The sequence below is a fragment of the Felis catus genome, chromosome B3 (assembly GCF_018350175.1).
Source record: "Felis catus isolate Fca126 chromosome B3, F.catus_Fca126_mat1.0, whole genome shotgun sequence".
In the NCBI taxonomy this organism is placed as follows: Eukaryota; Metazoa; Chordata; class Mammalia; order Carnivora; family Felidae; genus Felis; species Felis catus.
In genome coordinates, this window is record NC_058373.1 from 139,211,353 (window position 1) to 139,226,034 (window position 14,682).

Genomic DNA, 14,682 nt, shown 5'->3' on the forward strand with positions numbered 1-14,682 from the left:
TCTACCCCTGAGGAGTCACATGAACGTAGTTTCTAAGTAACTTGTGCAAGGTGAAACCATCAACGTGCACTTCCCTGGGGACTCGGATAAAATGACACGGGCGATGGGAATGTCCGTTGACGTGTGTCATTTAGAAATAGTGAGGCCGTGAGGGGGGGTTGTTGACGGTGGTCGTGGAGTGGCCTGTGACTAGAGACAGAGATATGCTCAGAGTGGTGTCTTCATGGGTCTCCTGTGGAATGAAGTTGTATTTTAGCCCTTGTTTAGACGGTCTGCAGAGGTTTGTTGCCCACGTGCTATACTAATTAGTAATTCTATACTAATTACATCACTTACCGTAAAAATGAACGTGTGTGTGTCCCGGTCCCATTCCTCAACTTTCCGAACCCGTGGACAGAGGAAACCAGGAAGTCCCATTACTGTTCCTTCTTTACTAAGTTAGAGGTCACATTGTCCTGGAAAATCTTGCACGAATGAATACATTTTGCCTCTGACTAATCACATGACTTCGGACAAATCACTTTACCTCTGTAGACGTTAATGTATTTATCAAAAGATGCTTAGACAAGATGATCTCCAATTCTCTTCCACTTCAAAAGTGGATAGAATCCCTATTTTTTTTTTTTTTTTTTTTTGTAATTTTGGCCTGTTGTCTTTTAATGTTAGCTTTCCTTCTCTGTTGAACTGGACATGTGGTATATGTCATAGGCTTCTCAGCTAAAAATAAGTGGGATTTTTGGGTACCACTGACATTTATTTATTTGGATATGTTTCACGTAGAGGTCAAAGCGTGGCTCCCCCCTTTCCTGGAGGACAGATTACCAGGCATCAGTTTTCTCCTGCTGTAAAATGGGGCGAATAGGAGCCCGTGCCTCACGAGGGTGACGTTAGGTTGGCACGCACTGGTCCATCTGAAGTACTTAGAATAGTGCCTTGCTCAGACCAGGCTTCCGTGAGCGCCGGCCGTCGTGGGGATGGTCATCGTTCATCTTATTCCCATTGGAAGGTACGTTGTGAGTGTGGTCTTGGTTTGTATTGATTTAACCGGACGAGGCAGAATCGGGAGACTTCATGAAGGTAAAAGCTGACCCTTAGAGCACAAGGTGCACTGTGTTACTGGAGCAGGGTGTTGCACCCACAGTGGGCACACACGAAGTGTCACTGGAGGCTGTTGAATGTTAGAATTCGAGTGCCAGAAAAGACCTCGGGAAGCCTGAGGCCCCACTCTCGTTTGACGCCGTGGGAATCGGGGCTTGGAGAGGTCGTGTGGCCTGGCCAGGGTGGCACGGTGGGGTTTGTGGCAAAGCCAGAAATCTTCTCATTTCCCCCGGGCAGTGGTTCTTCCCTGAGGCTCGTCCTTTGGATATTTAATGTACAGCCCTTTAACGCCATTTATGCCGTTTTATTGAATTTAGCCGTTGTTATGGTGTCTCCTGATAGTCTTGATTTTAGTAGGAAGTTAGTTGCTAAAATGTGCCCTGAAAATAGAGAAAAACACGACAGTCACAGGCAAGAAGCTGTTATCTAGAAGTATGAGGTAACTTTAGTAGGAGAAAAATCAGTGATCCTGGTCTTACTCAGATTGTTTTATCTTCACTGTGAATGAGTCTGCTGGACTCTGTCCGTGGGCTATAGACACTATTGCGGGGAATAGTGTCTTCGGGAAGCTTACTGGCTGAGACAGGAGGAGGCCTTCAAGGTGAAAGGCAGACGGCGAAGCACTCCCCGCTCCGGAGATTTCTAGTTGGAAGAAATTGTTTCAAATGTTTTTCTTTCTTTCCTTCTTTTTCCTCTCTTCCCTCTTCATTCTGCTTCCTTACCGAACGTTGCCTTGAAGAAACTACTCTGAAAGGAGGGGAGTCATTGTAGGATAGGTTTTCCAGAGTTCCGTTTCGTTCATTGACTTTCCCTGTTTGTCTTTAGTTACAGGTTTATGATAATGGATCGCTTTGGGAGTGACCTTCAGAAAATATACGAAGCAAATGCCAAAAGGTTTTCTCGGAAAACTGTCTTGCAGCTGAGCTTAAGAATTGTATGTGAGCTACACTCCTTGTTTTAATCCCGTAAAGCTAGTTGTGTTGAAGCTCGGTCCTCTGCTGGTCGGTGTTGGGTACTGCACTAACTTATTCTATATGGTGCTTTCTTAGCTGGATATTCTGGAGTACATTCACGAGCACGAGTATGTACACGGAGACATCAAGGCCTCAAACCTTCTTCTGAGCTACAAGAATCCTGACCAGGTAGCTTTATTAACTTTAATTTCTACTTTTTAAAAGCTGTTGTTTGAAAACAGATACGGTTGCTTTGAACTTTTGAACCTGTGCAGAAGTTTTACTTTTTGAAGTAGATATGGTAATAATAATATTTCTTCTTGACACTTTTATCTAGTTAACATTCTACATTTTTGATGCGATTTGTTGGCACTTTATCAAGTTGGCTATTTTGTCCTAAATAGTATTCAGAAGAAGCGCTTGTGATACAAAATGAATTTCAAATAGCTATTTGGGGGTGGAAGCTTAAAATTATATAGTGCACCGATGAATTATGTTTGCCTGTCTGCTTTGTCATTTTTTTTATTTCCTTTGTTCAAGAAATCCATCAAATGTAAGTGTTCTGTTACTTGGAAAATTTGGTCTTTAACATGTTGATTATTCAAATCAATTGGTTTACAGAAATATCTTAGCTGTCTAAATTTGTATGCCCTTAGTGTTTGGAATTCAAATGTGCATTTTTTTTAGTTTCTTACAATTCACTTTGTAATTTTTACTTTTTAAGGAAAAGAGAAAAGCTAATGTTATTGTACCTTTATTTGGATCAGTTTGGCTGCAGTAGAGGGCTTTACGTGGTTTTCCCGAAGCCGTTGCCACGATTTCGGTTAAAGTGAGGTTTAGTTGGCACGACATCGTTGGGCCACTGCACATCATCTGTCCCGTGTGTGTTCTCGCGTCTTCCCGATAGCATGTGAGCAAGGACTAGATATTTTCCGTGTGTGTATGTTGATAACTCCACTGTATTCTTTTTCTCGGACCTGTCTTTAACTTCCCCTTGCTTAATTTTTCTGTTTTCCTTGGCCTTCCCTTTATTTTCTACTGTCTCAGGTATTTGATCCCGTCCCCCGTCTCCGTGACGGTGGCGGTCAGGGATCTCTACACGTATAACAGAGGGAAGTTGCCATGCCGTAGCATGCTGTTGGGGAACTCTTCCGGGCGATCACAGGATTCCCAGACGTCTTGTGTTAGATGTTTTAAAAAGGTTAAAAGCAAGCAAGCAAACAAAACATCGCTGAGAACCTGAACCATAAGGGTTCCATTAATTGAAGTGAACTGGATTTGTACAGTGTAATAAATAAAAGTGCGGCTTATTTCAGTTTGCAGTTAACTAAAATATGCTGCCTTTTGTTTATAGGAAAATATTTTTGCACTTCTGTTATCCTTCGGGCATATGCTTTGGATGGGATTCTTTTTCTGGTGTTAGATGTATGTGCTAGATCCGTCCCCATATTTTTACTTCAGTTTCCTCTTGTGATCAAATGCCTACGTTTGGGAGCCACTTACCCACAATTAGAGATATGATATGTGGCTGTGGAGTAGCAGAGAGCCGAATGTACTGGCTTTGTATGCTCATCAGACCCACGTGTACGTGCCCACAGAGAGGTGCACTGTAATATTAAAATTCGGTTTTAATTGTGAAACTTGACTTTAATATGTAATATTTAAATGCAGATAAGAGCCTCATCTAAAAGTTCTTCAGGTCATTATTGTACTCTGAAATGTTTTTATGAAATGAATTGATATTTGATTATTTTGTAAGTGAAGGAGCAGAGATATAGAAGATCGTTACCGCACCGAGTGTCATCTAAGTCAGTCTTAGACCTGGTGTGGGGCAGTTGTATTGCAGCAAAAGGTTCGATGGTTTCCTCTGTGCTCAGTTCTGTGTTAGACCAAGTGTAAGAAAAGGTGTAAAATGTATAAGCTTTGCTCATGTCAAGGAGGCAGGATTAATTACAAGGATAACATACTTATCCAAAAGTGTGTATAACGTGGGCTCCCGTTCTCTGGACTATAATGACATGGTCATTTCACGTTTTTCTTGAAGTAAAAAGTCCCTCAGAATTAAGTATTTGCTGATGTTAGCCTATTGGCTCGTGCTTGTTTGGGGCGCAGTGGTGTGGCCTTGTGGATGAATCCAGTGACAGAATTTTGTCTCTGGGCCACAAAGGAGTGTGTGTGCAATCATTTTGGCTTTGACTTTTCTTGATGCTCGGACATTTATAGGTGTACTTGGTAGATTATGGCCTTGCTTACCGGTATTGCCCGGAAGGAATTCACAAAGAATACAAAGAAGACCCCAAAAGATGTCACGATGGCACGATTGAATTCACCAGCATCGATGCGCACAACGGCGTGGGTATGTCGGCAGCGCTTGACCAAGAAATACACCGCCAGCATTTTGGTTGAACTCCTGCGTGGTTCTTTTTTTTTAAATTTTTTTTTTTTCAACGTTTATTTATTTTTGGGACAGAGAGAGACAGAGCATGAACGGGGGAGGGGCAGAGAGAGAGGGAGACACAGAATCGGAAACAGGCTCCAGGCTCTGAGCCATCAGCCCAGAGCCCAACGCGGGGCTCGAACTCACGGACTGCGAGATCGTGACCTGGCTGAAGTCGGACGCTTAACCGACTGCGCCACCCAGGCGCCCCTCCTGCGTGGTTCTTAATTTTGCATAAATAAGTAGATAAAATAAATAAGACCCCAAGGGGCAAGGTGGGGTGGGGGAAGACCCGGGAGGAGGCTGGCCTCCTGCAGTTGTGTAACTGGGCCACCCGTGTCTTCCCCCGTTTTCCTTCTGTCCTTCAAAAACACCTCAGCTTTAGCAGTGAAGGTGGTTCTGTCAGCTCGGTGACGGTTTCTTTTTGGTTTTATTTAGCTTAGTAGAATGTGGGGTGTTCACCCCCGCTGCCTAAACATCTGTAAGTTCCTCGTGCAGCCACAACTTTGTAGCAGGCAAGCTTTACTTTGTCACTTACGAAGTTGGCCTGTTTCTACAGCGGGCATTTCTTCTTTCCGCGCCCAGCACTGGGGAGGAGCTGAAACCCCCCGGTTCTCTGGGCCCCTTCATATACAGCAGTTTTAAGATCTTCAAGTTTTCCAAGGGCAGTATTAGATGTGTCACCGCTTTATAATTTATTTCCTAGACTAGCAGTCTCAGTTTGAAATTCTAGAGTTTGCCAGTTTGGATTTCAAAGTAAATTGCTAGCTGGAGGTAAATTATTTCTCTCATACTGCCCGATAGTTATTTAGTATTTTATTAAATGCAGTGATAAGTTTTGATGAAAAACAAGACTGTGCAATTGACTGTTTTACCTTACTGCTTTATGTCCATTTGAAATCATACATTAAAGTTATTTTGGTATACTTAACCTGCTGCTTCTTTTGTATTCGTAGCCCCATCAAGACGTGGTGATTTGGAAATACTGGGTTATTGCATGATCCAGTGGCTTAGTGGCCATCTTCCTTGGGAGGATAATTTGAAAGATCCTAACTATGTTAGAGATTCCAAAATTAGGTAAAGGAAAACTTAAATTATTTTGGGTAAAATCATGATAAGGTAGATGTATTTAAGTCAGGATTTCTCAATGGAAACTATAGTTTTCACTGATACTAATGTGGAAATAAGAAAGTACTTGCTAAATATTAAGGGTCTTTGGTGTTTTGTTCAGTTTGTTTTAGAAGAATGTCTGTAAGCATATTTAGGATGTAACACAGTGCTGCTTAATGTGCTATTTACTGTTATCAAATATTAATAAGTTTCCATGGCATACAGCTTCCAACAATGACTCATTCTTTAATTTTTAACAGATACCGAGAAAATATTGCAGGTTTGATGGACAAATGTTTTCCTGAGAAAAATAAGCCAGGTAGGAAAAGACTTCTTAAATGTTCATGGGGGTTTTGTTTTCTGGGAGGAAGAGCCGTGATGTCCACGGAAGATGCTGTGATGTAAAAGCTTAGGCGTTTCTGAGTGTAGCCATTGTGCTGGGGCCTCTTGTCATCCCGGACACGGCAGCTCCCTTTCCAAAGGTGGGCTGAGTGGGTACCTGAGCTTGCTTACATTATTATTCAGTGCTTTCAGGAAAGGAGCCAAATTTCATTGATGAATTCAACTGGTTGTTTTTTTTTTTTTTTAATTGAGGCCTTAGTGTGTGCCGGGGACCATTCTAGGCACTAGGGATATACCAGTGAACAAAATAACTAAAAATTCCTGTCTTCATGAAGCTAATGCTGTAGTTGGGAGAGAGAGACAGTAAACACAAGAGTGTATTTTACAGTAGATTATATGGTTAGTCCTATGGGGGAAGAGAGAAAGCAGGGAATAGAATTGGTAGGTGTGGGGACAGGGTGGGGAATCGAGTTGGGGAGGAGGGTTGAAATTTTAAATGCAGTGGTCAGAGTGGCCTTACTAAGCAGGTGACATCTGAGCAGTCTGAGATGGGGAGGTTGCTAGAGGAAGCCCAGGGAAGGGTTGTAGGCAGAAGGAACAGAAGTACCTGGTGTACTTGAGGAATGCATTCGTTTAGGCCATCAGAAGGGCTTTGCCTTTCACTGTGAGCAAGAGTGTAGGGTTTAGAGTAGAAGAATGACATCAGTGTCTGTCTTTACGGGAAATCTGTCTAGCTCCTGTTCTGAGCATAGACAGCTAAGGGGGCAAGGCAGGGCTCGGCTGGAGCAGGCTGAGGCTGGGTGATTGCCACAGGAATCCAAGCAGGGGAAGGGGCAGTGGGAGAGAGGCGGTTACTTTGCGTATACTTAGATGTCTTTAGATGTCTTTTCAAGTCTTCACTCAGTTGTCTCCTTTCCAGGGAAGTCTACCCTGACCTCAGGCTATTTAAAATTGCAGTCTTACCAGCCACACAAGAAATGGAATGTTATAGGCTTCTCGGAGTCCCTCCTTGTGTCTCCTACCAGTCACGAGCCCCTCTCTGGCCTAATAAATAACTAGCCTAACTTCCAACCCCAAAGATTTATTTTCGAGCTGTATAAAAATGGAGTCATAGAGCGAACAACATAGGTAAAAATCCCTGCCCTCATGAAATTAACTTGTATCTCTGGTAGAGTCGTTTCTTTGACTCAGTATTGTATTTGTGAAATTCGTTCCCGTTGTTGCATGGGTTTTTTTTCTTTTAATGTTTTTACTTACTTTTTTTTTCTTTCAACATTTATTTATTTTTGAGACAGAGAGAGACAGAGCATGAATGGGGGAGGGGCAGAGAGAGAGGGAGACACAGAATCGGAAACAGGCTCCAGGCTCTGAGCGGTCAGCACAGAGCCCGACGCAGGGCTCGAACTCACGGACCGTGAGATCGTGACCTGGCTGAAGTCGGACGCTTAACCGACTGCACCACCCAGGCGCCCCTTTACTTACTTTTTAACTTTATTGACAAATATAATTGTATACATTTAAAGTGTAGAGTGTGGTGATTTGATATACATTTATATTGTAGAATGATTAACAAGATCAAAGATAATTAACACTTCCATCACCTCAGTTAACTGTGTGTGTCTGTGTGTATGGTAAGACTGCTCAAGATCTGCTCTCAGCCACTTTCCAGTCTATGGTACCAATTCTTATTTTTTTTAAGTGTTTTTTATTTTATTTTATTTTATTTTATTTTATTTTATTTTATTTTATTTTATTTTATTTTATTTTATTTATTTTTTGAGAGAGAGAGAGAGAGAATGAGAGAGGGAGGGAGACAGAGCATGATCAGGGGAGGGACAGAGAGAGAGGGAGACACAGACTCTGAAGCAGGCTCCAGGCTCTGAGCCGTCAGCACAGAGCCCGATGCAGGGCTCAGACTCATGAACCGTGAGATCGTGACCTGAGCCGAAGTCAGACACTCAACCGATTGAGCCACACAGGCGCCCCTATGGTATCAGTTGTTAACTACAGTCACCATGCTGTGCATTAGATCCTCCCGGGGCCCCATTGTTGCACGGGAAACAGTGATGTGTTCATTCTCATCTCTAACAGAATTGTTGTATTCATATGCCACCATTTATCTGTTCTAATGTTGGATTATTTCCAGTTTTTTGGCAGTTATAGATTGCCAGTTACACATAAAGTTATATATTCCATCTGTAATTGATTATTGTGCATTATATGAGGAGAGGCCAGGTTTCTTCCCCACCCTGTGTTTGTAAACAGTTGACCCAGTAGCTTTTCGTGATAAAACCACTCTTACCCTATGGTGCTGCCTTTGTCTTAAATCAACTGTGGATCTGTGGATGTTTCTGGACTCCCTTCTTTTTATTAGTCTTTGGTCTATTCTTGGGCCATACTGTCATAATTACTCTATCTGGCCTTGAGTCTTGATTATCTGGTGGTTTAAGTCCTCCAGCACTACTGTTCTTTAAACTTGACTCTGGTGTTTTGCTATCCTTGACCTTTTGTTGTACATTTTAGAATCACCTTGTCAATTCCACACACATCCCTTCCCTTTCCAGTTTGCTGGAATTTTGAGTGGTATGGCATTGACTCTACAGATTAACTGACATCTTTTTACTATTGGATCTTCCGGTCCACAGATGTGGTATATCCTCCACTTAATTTCGTCCGACTTAATTTATCTCACTGTTTTATAATTTTCTCTGCAAAAATCTCACCCACCTTCACTGTATATGTTGCTAGGTATTTGACAGCTTTTGATGCCGTTGTAAGTGATCAGTTTTTTAAAAATCTTATTTTTCCAATTGTTCGTTGCTAGTATATAGAAATCGATTTTTTTTAATATTTACCTTGTATCCTGTGACCCTGATAAATTTACCTACTAGTGCCACTAGGTTTTTTTTTTTATAGATTCCTTAGGATTTTCTGCATACGCTGTTGTGTTTGTGAATAAACCATTCCACTCTTTTTTTTTTCAACGTTTATTTATTTTTGGGACAGAGAGAGACAGAGCATGAACGGGAGGGGCAGAGAGAGAGGGAGACACAGAATCGGAAACAGGCTCCAGGCTCTGAGCCATCAGCCCAGAGCCTGACGCGGGGCTCGAACTCCCGGACCGCGAGATCGTGACCTGGCTGAAGTCGGACGCTTAACCGACTGCGCCACCCAGGCGCCCCAAACCATTCCACTCTTTATGCCTATTTCTTTTCTTGCCTTCGTGTCCTGACTGAAAGCATACATGGCTATTATACTGAACAGGAGTCGTGAACATGCTTCACATTTTCCCCTCTCGGAAGGAAAGATTTCCCTGTGTGACCATGCCCAGTGAGGTTTGCCGTAGGTTTGCCAGAGACCCCCTTTGTCAGATTAAGAAAGTTGAAGGGAGGGATTTTCACTTCGGTTTTCCTCACGTATCCCGAGTATCTAGAATTGTGCCTGCCCCATAGTGAATGCCAGTCAGTACTCAGATGAATGAAGGTGTGTGTGTATGTGTGTGTAGCACTGTCAAGATCTCTTGGTTTTCTGGGTGTGGGGTGTGGGGAGAGGTTTTTGTCTTAAGGAGATGGAAGGATGGCATTCTCAGTAACGGGGGTGGGGGCGGGCGGGGGATGGCGGCGGAGCAGGCTTAGCGGCAGATCAGGAGTTTGGGTTTGGATCTGTTGGGATTGGAGAGGACAGGTAGGGGTCCAAGAGCCAGCGTGTGAGGCAGCGGGCGCACAAGCTTCCTGGAGGGCGCTGGAAGGGAGAGGCTGGGGAGCGTCGAGTCCGTCGCCTCAGGATGGATTTCTGGTGCCGAGAAGTGTTGATCCTGACTAGTAAGATTTCTTTCTGGGGGTGCGCTTCTGCCTCAGTGCACAGGAAGCCTTTCGTCGTTCAGAAGCTGGTTTTTCTCTTTTACGGGAAACGAGGCCTTGCTTCCCTCTCCTTTCTTCAGCTTGTTCTTGGTACGTTTGATTTCTCACGTACGCAGACAAAGCATGCAGCTGTCTTCTGTGGGACTGATGGCTTCCATGGCAAAAGATATTGGCCGTGATATTCCTGATCTTTAGGTACATGTTACTTCATAATCCGTTCAAGGCCCTTTCCTGTTCTGTTTTTGTAGTTTTAAGACGACGGCGGTTGTTTCCGTGCACATTTAGATTTTAGTATGTCTTTTATCTTTCGTCCCTTACGATGACAAAAATGTGTTTCACATTACATCCCAAAATAAGTTTTTTATTTGACTCGCCTGACGATACCTGACTTCGAAAGCGTACTTTCCATTGAAGAAATGATTGTAAAAAACGTATTTTAACCAGATACCGATATGTGGTCTAATTTTGCTGTAACCGTGAGTTATTTTCTTAGAAGTGAGAGCTAAGTACGTTGTATTTTGATTGAAAGATTACCGAATAATCGTGTCATTCTTTTAGATGAAATTGCTAAATACATGGAAACAGTGAAATTACTGGACTACGCCGAGAAACCTCTTTATCAGAACTTGCGAGACACTCTTCTGCAAGGACTGAGAGCCATAGGCAGCAAGGACGATGGCAAGCTGGACCTCAGCCTTGTGGAGAACGGAGGCCTGAGAGCAAAAACAGTAACAAAGGTGAATTTTGTTATAAGTGATCCTTTGGCTTCCTGTGATGATAATTGCAGCAAAACTAATTTTCGGAAAGTAAATGAGTAAAGAAAATTGTAACAGACTGCTCGGCAATTAAATATTTATCAGCATCATATAAGGTGATATAAGACAGAAAAATATGTAGAGGGTTGTAGAAAAATGAATGGGTGTTTCTTTATCCCGTAGCAAGTTCGTAAATTCCTAGCAAGATTCTGATTTGGGATACTGATGTCTGGGAGGGGGATTTGAATGGGGCACTCAGCCCGTGGTTTGGGGGGTTTTGACCTCCCAGGCCACCTGGCAGCGTTGCTCTGGGCTCTTAGCTCTTCCTCGTTTGTTGGTGTGGTCACAGCGGGGGTTCGAAAATTACTATTTGAAAAGTAGTGTTTGAAAGTTTCCTGGTTTGCTGGTGGGGAGTGTTCACCATTTGTTTTGTTTTTTGTGGTTTTTTAAAATAATTTTTTCATGTTTATTTATTTTTGAAAGAGAGAGAGAGAGAGAGAGAGAGCAGGGGAGGGGCAGAGAGAGAGGGAGACACAGAATCCGAAGCAGGCTCCAGGTTCCGAGCCGTCAGCACGGAGCCCGACGCGGGGCTCAAATTCGTGAACCATGAGATCATGACCTGAGCCAAAGTCGGCCGCTTAACTGACTGAGCCACCCAGGTGCCCCCACCATTTGAACATTATTTTGTTGTTTACAGAAATGTCGTCATGTAAAGTGATGTATCTTCGTATAAGGAGGTTTAATTTTTTGGAGACCGATATGAACAATGGGCTTGATGGGTGAACTGTTGCGCTGGCATGTAAATAACTCCTGGTATCACTTTAAAGTTTTAGATTTGACAGGTATACGTCAACTTCTTGGTTATTTTTAATAATTATTGACTAATTTAGTGATTTCCCTTACAGTCTGAAATTATTGAATAAAATGCGTTAGCTGCTTTTAAATAGAAAAGGGAAAGTACTTTTAGCAGAAAAATATTTTTTTGTAGTGTTGCCTGTTTTTACTGTCGTTGACTGTAGATTCCAGTACATTCCTTTCTTATTCCAAACTGTGAGAAAAAGGGTTTAAATAAGGAACACCATCTTAAAAGATTTTTGTAATTCTTTTTAACTTCTAAAGGAGATAAGAATTTTGAAATTGTATCATGAATTTGACGCTTTTGGCAAACATTAGGTCTCTTTGTAGTCTCACCACAGGATCCGAAATTATGCGCTGCATCTACGTACACATGTCTTTTCCTTCTGGAAGTTTTGTCTTAATGGCATCGCCCCATTTTTGTGGTCGGCCAGTGTGCGGAAAGCCACGTCCAGCTTTGCAGTGCAGGGGATAAAATGGCGGCCCGAGTGGAATTGTTCAGTAAGGCAGCAGATTTGGACTTTGCACGTGCCTGCCAAGGCCAGACTTTCTGTGCGGCAATATTCGTAGCCAGCGTCTGTGGTGTTTTCCTCTAAATTTTTGCCGATTGGGAACTTAAAGATCGATTGTGGTGAGACCTAGTCCAGTGCCACAGCCCCTTACTCTGCAGGGCGCCATTGCTGGGACTTCCGTGCTGGAGAAAACGTGGTTTCTGCAGCTTGGCTGACTTCATAGCCCTGCAGAACCAGTGTCTGTGACGTCACGGTCCTCATGTGTCCTTGGGTAGTTCAGAAGGCCGGAGATTTCCCTCTGGGCCAACCCCTGTCTGCAGAAAGAAAGCTTCATTTAGAGGGCAAAAATGAGTATCAAGTGAGTTACTAGATTTCCCACTTCATTAGTTTCCTGCTTTTTCCCTCCTTCCCTCATAGCTGACTGACACAGGGCTATTCTTTGTGTTAAAAAGAAGTTAATAACAGTTAAGATTAGGTGAGATCATGAAACACTTTGATGGTCATGTTACTGTAGGTGAGTTGTTAACTTTGTTGGCCTTTTGTCTTTTTTTGTAACGCGGAAGAGTTAGTCCAGACTGTTTTTTTTTTTTTTTTTTTTTTTTAAGCCCGAGAACATTTTCTTCAAATAAATTGTAAATAGCCCACATCTAGAGCAGATAAGGGCAGAGCTGCACTGACTGGCAAGTTTTCCTTTGACAAATTAATGGTCCATCTCTTTTTAGCAAAGGGTATATAATCAAGATGTCATTATTTTGCTCCGGCTACTAGGAAGCTCAGAGCTAATTATGATGCTCAATCATAGAAATTATGTTTAACCTTGTAATTAGTATATATTTTTTTCCTTTCCCTTTGTCATAATCTCTTATAACTTTTTTTAAAGTATATGTTCTTTGTATTTATGACACTCAACTCTCTTTTGGAAAGGGAAAGGTTTAATCAATTCAGTGTATATTTCTCTCTTCCCAAGAGTTGTCCATTATGGCAGAAACCTACGAGAATTGATCTGCAGCAGAATGAAGCAAGGTCTCTATCCTTTTTTTTATAATCGTGCTTGGTTGTGGTGCAGCACATTTGGAAACTAGAGTGAAGTATGAATTTACCCACTTGAAAATGTTTTCAGCCTCAGTAGCCAGAGAGTTTTATTTAAAGCACAGGATTTGGGGGGCGCCTGGGTGGCGCAGTCGGTAAGCGCCCGACTTCAGCCAGGTCACGATCTCGCGGTCCGTGAGTTCGAGCCCCGCGTCAGGCTCTGGGCTGATGGCTCAGAGCCTGGAGCCTGTTTCCCATTCTGTGTCTCCCTCTCTCTCTGCCCCTCCCGTTCATGCTCTGTCTCTCTCTGTCCCAAAAAAAAAAAAAAAAAAAAAAAAAAGCACAGGATTTGGGGATAACCTACAGCCGAAGCTGAAAAAAACTAAGTACCGCTCTACCTTTAGGAAGTACACAGCCAAAGATTTTCCTTGTTGATTAGAACTGAACACTTGAGAACCGGGCAGTAGTTCCAGCAGTTACTGGATTCATTGTGTTCTCTTAAACCAACATTCGGCGGCGATATAAAAGTCTAATTTATGCGCCTGGTCTAGGCTAGGTCCCTGGGGCTATAAAGACCAATAGCATGTGGTTCCATCCTTAAAGAATTCCTCCCTGTCCCATCTGGGTTCAGAACAGCTTAATTTACTGGAAGGAACTCAGCAAGTTAAAAGGAAGGTAATGCCTCCACTAGCTGTTTTCTTGCACGGCCTTGATTAAGTTGCTTGCCCAAGCCAACAACAGGGCTGCTCGTCAGAATTTCTTGAGTCTCATCCCTGGAGATTCAGTGAGTAGGCCTAGCGTGTGGCCCTGCAATTTGTAGACAGTATATACTCTTGTTTCCTGTGAATGATGTGTATGTAGACTTCTTTCCACTCCCATATATTCTAGTTTTTTTTTTTTTAAGTTATATTATGCTAGTTGGCCTTTCTAGAGTTTCTCTGAAAAACCATTAACCATGGTGAACTGAATCCCTGCTGGCACTCAGCCTGGAACGTGGTGCAAAGAGTTGAGTAAGGGTAAAGGCTTTCCGCTCTGGTGGCCATCTTCCTGTCTCTTGAGGTGACTGCCCCCCATGTAGTATTAAATTTATACCACGTAGCCCGTAGTTTCAGTCAGATCGCCCCAGATAAACCCTCTGAATTTGGTGAACGTCTGTCTAGCTGGTTGAGCATGCTACGTAGTAGAAAGTGTATTTTCTTTACATAAATTTAGGTTGTTGAAGTTGATACATTTCTTTGTGTTTCACTTGGTGGTTTAGCCACAGTTCTCTAGGTCAGCGGATTCGGTGTTGACTAATGATTCTTTTCCTTAGCTGCTTGAGCTCTGTAGTTTAATCTTGTCTTACTTGTTTGGGTTTTGTCAGGTAGCTTTTTTCGCCCTATATTTTTAAGTGAGATCGTGATATATGTACAGAAAAATGGCACAAATAAGTGTGGAATTTGAACTTTACAAAGTGAACATATACATTTAAACATCCCCCATATCGAGGTCTGGATCATTACTTGAACCCCAGAAACCTCTCTCATGCCTTCCTCTCAGCCATTATTCCTTCATTAAGAGTAACCAGGGGGCACCTGGGTGGCTCAGTCGGTTGAGCGGCCGACTTCAGCTCAGGTCACGATCTCAGAGTTCATGAGTTCGAGCCCCGCGTCAGGCTCTGTCTGTGCTGATGGATCGGAGCCTGGAGCCTGTTTTGGATTCTGTGTCTCCCCCTCTCTCTGTTCCTCCCCC

At 42.9% G+C, this 14,682-nt stretch overlaps 1 protein-coding gene across 7 annotated transcripts in view; it reads left to right on the forward strand.

Annotated features, from left to right (window-relative positions):
- The window catches only part of VRK1 (VRK serine/threonine kinase 1), an 83,049-nt gene that overhangs the window by 50,260 nt on the left and 18,107 nt on the right, over positions 1–14,682 (forward strand). For all 7 annotated transcript variants that reach the window (XM_045060494.1, XM_011283524.4, XM_011283526.4 and 4 more), the window contains 6 exons: positions 1,924–2,032; positions 2,148–2,240; positions 4,275–4,407; positions 5,445–5,565; positions 5,859–5,917; positions 10,359–10,537. In XM_045060494.1, the coding sequence (XP_044916429.1) occupies positions 1,924–2,032; positions 2,148–2,240; positions 4,275–4,407; positions 5,445–5,565; positions 5,859–5,917; positions 10,359–10,537 (694 nt within the window). The remainder of the gene's footprint in view (positions 1–1,923; positions 2,033–2,147; positions 2,241–4,274; positions 4,408–5,444; positions 5,566–5,858; positions 5,918–10,358; positions 10,538–14,682) is intronic.